Below are 7231 nucleotides of genomic sequence, written 5' to 3'. Positions count from 1 at the left end.
AATGAAGCTGGTACCTGTTTATTCTACTAAAATAAATGCAATAACCATATCTCTAATTCAACTTAAGTTAATTTAATGAAAATGTCTTATCCACTTCTAATTAAGGAGAATCAGATGTATGATTAGTTATTTAAAATCTCATAGGGAGAGATGGAACACAACCAACAATCATGCACTGATTAAACTGAACCCTAAACCAAATATGACTCAACTAAGTTGGTATTAAAATATGCACCTCAAGCTTCAAATTTCCCCCACCCCCAACACATTCATCTGTTCTATCTTTATCAATGGCAACTCCAGTCTTTTGAGTTGCTGAAGTCAAAATCTTGGAGCCATATTTTACTTGTCTTTCACATTCATATCTAACATTAGCAAATTTATTGGCAATATCTTCAAATTATATTCATAATTTTACCACTTCTTACCACTTGTACTATTTTCATCTTGGCCAAGTTATCCTTTCTTTAGATTCAGCAGAAACTTCTTTATTATGATCTCCCAACTTTTATCCTTGCCCAACTCTGCAGTCTATTCTTAATTCATTGCTCTACTAAATAGAACACACATGCCATGTTTCCTCAGGCTCCTAAACACTTTACCTTGAGATTTATACCAAAAGTTTTAGAACCAGGGTGTAACCTTGAAGAAGTCCTAAAGTAAAAATCATTTCAATCCTCTTAATGCCCAGTGTCTGTCTTCAGATATTGATACTTTCTTGTCTTGACTATTGCTAGAATCTCCTGACTGGGCTCCCTGCCTCTAGTCACTGTCTGCCTAACAGAGTTCTTTCTAAATTACCACCTAAATTACTAAACTGGGGCTGGGGGATATAGCTCATTGGTACTGCACTTGCCTAATATGCATGAGGCCCTAGGTTCAATCACAAGCACCAAGTAAAAAAAATTAAATCACTAAATTAACCTCATCATCTACCCTCAAGATAATGTTTCAGCTTTTTTATCTGTATTTCTCACACTTGTATCCTAGTGTACCATCCATTTTTAGTGACAACAGTTGTTATAACAACCAACAGTTTTAACATTTTTAGTTGTAACAGTATATTACTAAACTGATCACATCTTTGTAAATATGTTTATCTGGCTCACATATTACTTTCTCTGTGAAGTCTTCTCTGTTGTCTCCCATCCCCAACTGTAGCAATATTGTTTCTTCTGCTTCAATCCTAGCATGGACATTTTATGCAATCTAGTCAAGATAGAATGGGCTGTCTCATCACTGGATTTTGAGCTCTTGGAGTTGGGGGCTTATTTTATTTTTTAACCTTATCTTTGTAACTGCATTGCCTTATTCTAGTGAATGATTGATGTGACTTGTCAGTAAATGTAATTTAATCTCTGAATGCCTTCACATATTACCATAACAAACCAAAGTGACTGAAGACCATAATTTTAGGCAAATTTCAATCCAGAAGATTATAATCTAGATGTCAGCTGATCTTTCTGGACTGATATCTTTAATGGCAGTATCATTATCAATATAACTCAAGTGTGAGACTTCTTTTGAGTTTCCAAAGAATTAATTCATATCAGAGATTTTAAAGAGTTTAATATTGAAACTTACAGGGCTATGGGAAAGTATCATATAGTTCTTGACATTATTAGATTTGTTCTTTCTCTAAGGGCTTAGGTTCTATACAACATTCCTGGCCCACAGGAAATCACCTATTAAGTGATTATTCTAGATATTTTCATAGCTAAGGAGATTCAAGACTAATTCTCAATTTAGTTGACCAAAGAGGAATACTTCCTTCTTGATACATCTTCTTCTGAGAAAAATATTTGTGATGGTGACAATTTTGCAAATTTATCATATGAATTGTCTCCCCAGAGATGGATAAGGAAACAACAAAACATTAGTCTTTGATGCCTGGGCCTCTAGAGACTCAAAGCCCATCCATTCATCTCCTCCCCCAAGAAGTTATCCTTAAACCTTAGCATTATTCAGCACCTTTTGGTGGATTTTTTAAAAAACAAACTGCTAGGCCCCACCTCCAAAATTTCCGATTCATTTTTTTGGGGAGTGGGACAGCATTTCTAAAAGGTTTCCAGGTGATATTGATGCTGCCTGTCCTAGAACCACACTTTGAGAACTACTGCTGTAAGTGATTTTCCAATTTGATTGCACATTAAAATCAACTCAGGAACTTTAAAACTTTATTTCCAGAATGCACTCTAATCAAATTAAATTTGAATCTTGAGTTAGATTCCAGGCCTCAGTAGTTAAAAAAAACTCTTTAGGTAATCACAATATGCAGCCAATTTTGAGAACCTGTGCTCTATAGGATTGAGTAAAACACTACATTTGACTCTGCTGTTATATAGTAGACTAAGAAAATCCCTAAAATGGATTAGGGATGATCTACAGACTACTATAGGATAAAAGGAAAGGCTTCATGAAGAGTTACTGAAAGGGACTGACAGTGGGTACTTAATAGAAAAATTGATGGAGATTGGTTTAATCATAACTTAAGTGACAAGAGCCTTAAGAATGAAGACTCAAAGATCCATAGAGCCCTTGGGTTCTATGAAGAGAAAGCAGCCATGGAGTAATAGGATTAGACAAGAAAGGTGTGATTTAATAGTCAGAGACAGTGGGGGAACACAGGAAGGCCTATTTAACTGTTCTGGCCCCTGTGCAGCACTCCTTCCACCCTGATGGGGCGGGCAAGACCCCTTCTGAAATGGAAGTCTTATGATCTGTCAGACAAGGTAGGCCGAAGAATTTGTTTATGGTCCACTCAAAGACAGGTGGGGGAAGATTAGTATTTTGGGAGTGAAAGAGTTCTAGTTTCTATTATTCCCCATGGGGAAGAGGAATTCTAGTTTTTATGGCTTGTCTTGTAGGGAAAAAGTGGAGCAGAAGACAGAGTAAGAAATTTTGTTCCGAGGCCTTCATTTTGGTGTATTCTCATCTGAGCCCCAACACTATATAATTTTTCTACTCCTGGGAAGCAGTTAGGATTAAAAGATGGAGAGTACTGGGAATTATGCTTAAAACAATATGTGCTTAAAAAGCATCTAGAAGGTGAGCTGCATACCTACCTTAAGCAAGAATGTAATGTTTGTGAATTACTTGCCAAAAGGCCTTTTAATTCAGAAATCAAACTTGGTTGTATTTTAGGAAGGAAGGAAAGGGGAAGGAAGAAGAGAGAATGGGGAAATGAAAGACCTGGCTCATATGAGGCAAATGCGCTGTGATGTTGTACTACTACTGGTTTACAAGTTATGCCCAAGGGAAATAATAAATGGGGTCCATTTCAAAGATTAAATCTATTAATCTATTTAAAATCATGAAAAGTCCACCTAAGCTGCAAAGCTGAAGCTTCTTGAGCAGTGGAGTTAATAATCACTGTCTTGCTTTGCCCTTTGTTTGGAGTAAAAAAAAAAAAAAGAGTGAAAACTTAAAATAATTAAACAAAGGAGTGGCCCAAAGAGGAAATTCCGGTAGGCCTTGGGTTAGGCTTCTTTGGGGAGAACTTGGTATTTCAGTCACCTAATAAGATGTGGAGAGAGTTGTCTTCCAGCTTAGTTCAGTTAGGCAGCTATCATGTTTATGAATGTATAGCCCTTGATGACAGTGTTCGAATTGTGACAGCATTAGGGTTTATGATGACCAGGAAAGAAGGCTGAATCCCCAGTTTTCCTTCACACATTTTTCTATGCGCATAATCTGCTTCCTAGCAAATTAGAGGACATAGTTTGCAAACTAGGGCTTCATGTTTCTTCTGGGGAGTCTTTAGACCATAGAACAGGATTTACTTTTGTCCACCTCTGGAGATTTTTCTTGTTGGAAATTTGACTTCCAGGAGTTGAGTCATTCTTAAATCAGAAAACTCCAGTTGCTCAAGTCTGAATTGGTGCCTCAGAATTTCAACTTGCATTCTTGTTTCTATGGAGCAACCAGTTATTTCTCTCCTTTCATGAACCATATTCATTAACGAATGATACCAGAGACCCCTCTGGCACATCAAGAAATTTGACATTCCCATAATTCCTATATAAGTCGGTACAAAATACTTTTATTTTTTTCTAATTGCAAAAATCTTAACAGATTAACTTTTCTCCTTCCCATTGGATCTCTGATACCCAATCCCTTTTCAAGTGTTAGATGCTCAGCCTGACAGAGATGCATGGATGTTTTGGACTTATGACCTCGGCCTCGATTTATCAGAATCTGTTCCAGGAAACAACGCTTCTCCTTGCACCAGCTACTTGTACTTGGGCCCCCACCCAGACTTAAGCCGCTCCAACAGTTGGAGAGTGCGGACGCCAGGCGTGAAAACTGTCAGCACCGCGCGCTCCCTGTTGAACTTCCGCTTCCGGCCGCCCAGGCTCCGCCTAGGGGAAACGCTCTTTGAGGGGTAGGGGGCGGGGCCAAGCGGGCCGCGCAGGCGCATGGAGAGCAGCCGCTATGGCGCTGCGGTGCACTCTGAACAGGTATCTGCTGCTTATGGCTCAGGAGCACCTGGAATTCCGCCTCCCGGTGAGCCCGCAGCGCCCTTCCCAATTCCCGACTGGAGAGGACTGAGCGGTGGGGTCTGGTTGTGGGTGGAGGCTCCCCGCACCTTCAACGCACGCACCGATTCAGGGGACTGCTTGGTCCCCAATCCTTGGGTCCCTGGGCTGGGCTGAGCTTTGCGAAGGGTGAAAGAAGTTCTGTTAGTCCTTGGAGGAGGGTATGTGAGAGAGAAGTCCTCTCAGTGTTGCTGAGCCTTTTCATTCATTCTGCACGTGCTCCAGGTACCAGAATTAGGCAGGCGAAAATGATGGGGCCTCTTCCTCCGGGAGCTTATTTGAGTAGCGGAGGATAGAGATATCCAAGAGGAGTGCTCGGTGTGTGTTTTACGTACAGAATATGAGGTTCAAGCATGGTAGTTGCTGTTAGTTGATGGAGAAGTTGGGGAGATTTTTTTTTTTTAAATGTATTCAAGAAACCTTTTTGGAATGGCTGCAATCCAATATGCTGGACACTGAGGATATCATTGCCACAGGAAAGCAGAGAGCTGAAACTCCAAACCTCCGTCCTTGTGTTTGGAAGAAAGAAAATTTAAAACCAGACACCAAAAGTCATGCAGGAGAACTTATTATTATAAGTGAAAGTGAGGTCAAAGTAAAGTAAAAGTAAAATGAGGTTCAGGTAAAGAACCCTCTCAAGAGAGCCAGTGGTCCGACTCTGAGCAGAGAATGACAGAGACAATGCTCTCCCTAAATTTTTTGCTGTTTGTGGTTAACTTGAAAAGTGGGGTCCTTCTTCAGCAACCTTCTCCAATCAGATGTTCAATTCCTTCCACTTCGGTGGTGGAGTTTTTAACCTTAGTTGGTCCTCACCAGAATTGTCATGTGGCTGTCATATTTAGGGGGCCTTCAATCTATAAGTCAGTTCTTTGTTAATGTGGGCACTGGGGTCAATAGCTGGTCAGAAGTTGCCTTAGTGCACTTGCATTGCTAAAGGAATCTTCCTTCCCAGACAATTGGACGCTTGTAGCCATAATGCCTAACTTCACATCAACCTCCGTGAACCCTGTCAAGGGTCCTATTAATCCTTTTCTCTTGACATGTTTTACAAATAGTTCTCTTGCTTTTGTTTATTTTCTACAGATTAACTGTCACCATTTGATTTCTTAAGATAGTTTAAAGAAGGACCCTAAAGTAAAAAGAACACTTTATGACCTCTCCATGCAATTTCACTGTTCATTGCTAGCTACTTCCTACCTAATATCTTGATAACAGCCTCTGCTCTCAAGGGGCTTATTTTTTAGGCTAAGGGCTGAGCAGACACATAAGCATAGAATTAGGTTAGCAGGTGCAGTGAGAGGGATGCACAGGGAAATATGAGAGAATATAGAAGGGGAATCTCATCTACCTGAGGGACAGGGGTCGGGGAGATCTTGGCTTTTAAGAGGACGTCTGTGGGAATAACACTTGAACTATAGGGCTACTAGTAGTTAGCTGGACCAGGGAAAGAAATAAATACATTAGTATTACAAACTGTTAGCTACTACTAGATCACCAAATATTTGGCAGAGAGTGATAAGTGACCAGAAGAGGTAGAGAGGGATCAGAAAATACAAAGCCTTGAATATGTTGGGGGTTGGAAGAATAGTTTATTGAAGGGCAGAATTAGTTTTTTAAAAAATAACTTTGACAGCAAAATGGAGGATGGATTTGAGGGAAATAAGGGAATCAGAGATTAGTTAAGAGTTAGTTGGAGTAGTCTTGTAAATTAAGAAGGCCTGGGGCTGGGGTTGTGGCTCAGTGGTAGAATGTTTGCCTCGAATGTGTGAGGCACTGGGTTCAATTCTCAGCACCACATATAGATAAAAAAATAAAGGTCCATCAATAACTAAAATGAATAAAATAAGTAAAATTTTTTAAAAAAAGAAGGCCTGACCTAGTAAGAGTGTTAAGAAGATGGGATAGACTGGTAAAGCATTTAGGTGATAAGATCATCAGAGCTAGATTGTTAGGGGGAGAAGGGCAAGTTGAGGATGACTCCTGGGATGGATGTAGGCATGTCTCCATTTAAAGTAAGTACACAGGCAGATGGTAAGATTTAAGTTTCAGTTACACTGAATTTGCTTCACTAGTATACAGTAGGTTGGTCAGTAGGTAGTGGATATGAGTATGCATAGAGCATAATAGGGATCTCCAGACTGATGATAAATATTTGAGAGTCTTCTGCATATGCAAACTAGAAGAGAGGATAAAATTACTACAAGCATAGGGTCAAAAGAGTGGTGAGCCAAGTACAGATTCTTGGACCCATTGCTATTGAGATGTATTGCAAATGTCAGAAAAGAAGGGTGTGAGACCACAGACATCCAGAGGGTAAAGTTTTAGAAAGCAGGGATAAATTAATAGTGTCAATGAATGTGTTTTTTGATTAGAAAGTAATGAAAAATGTTCAGTTACACTCTCAGAAGGTTAGAGGTGAATATTCTAAAGCTGTTTAGATTTTTAGTGGGAAAAGCCAATTGCTTGATTTAGAAATCACTGGAAAATAAGGAAAGGAAAATAGGCTGGACTGCTCTTAAGTAGAGCGTAAGAAAGGAAAGTTAAGAGATTGGTTGACTCTGGTCAAAGGAAGACTCCCTTTAAAGAGAGATTGAGTTTGAGCATGATTATAGGCTGAAGGGAAGGGGAGGATGGATATAAGGACATAGTGGGAGAAAAATTCACCTTTCAGTAGAAAGGGAGATTGAGCAAAG

At 39.6% G+C, this 7231-nt stretch overlaps 1 protein-coding gene across 3 annotated transcripts in view; it reads left to right on the top strand.

The window, feature by feature from the left end:
- The first annotated feature begins 4400 nt into the window (after positions 1–4400).
- The window catches only part of Trmt11 (tRNA methyltransferase 11), a 51157-nt gene continuing 48326 nt past the window's right edge, over positions 4401–7231 (top strand). For 2 of the 3 annotated variants that reach the window (XM_077801837.1, XM_026381213.2), the window contains exon 1: positions 4426–4506. In XM_077801837.1, coding sequence (XP_077657963.1) covers positions 4435–4506 — 72 coding nt within the window. In that variant the 5' untranslated portion in view covers positions 4426–4434. Of the gene's footprint in view, positions 4507–7231 lie in introns of all 3 variants that reach the window. The other variant, XM_026381237.2, reaches the window with a different exon arrangement.

This window comes from Urocitellus parryii, chromosome 8, assembly GCF_045843805.1.
Source record: "Urocitellus parryii isolate mUroPar1 chromosome 8, mUroPar1.hap1, whole genome shotgun sequence".
NCBI classification, from domain to species: Eukaryota; Metazoa; Chordata; class Mammalia; order Rodentia; family Sciuridae; genus Urocitellus; species Urocitellus parryii.
The sequence above is the reverse complement of the archived record's forward strand: the minus strand, read 5'-3'. Positions and strand labels throughout refer to the sequence as shown.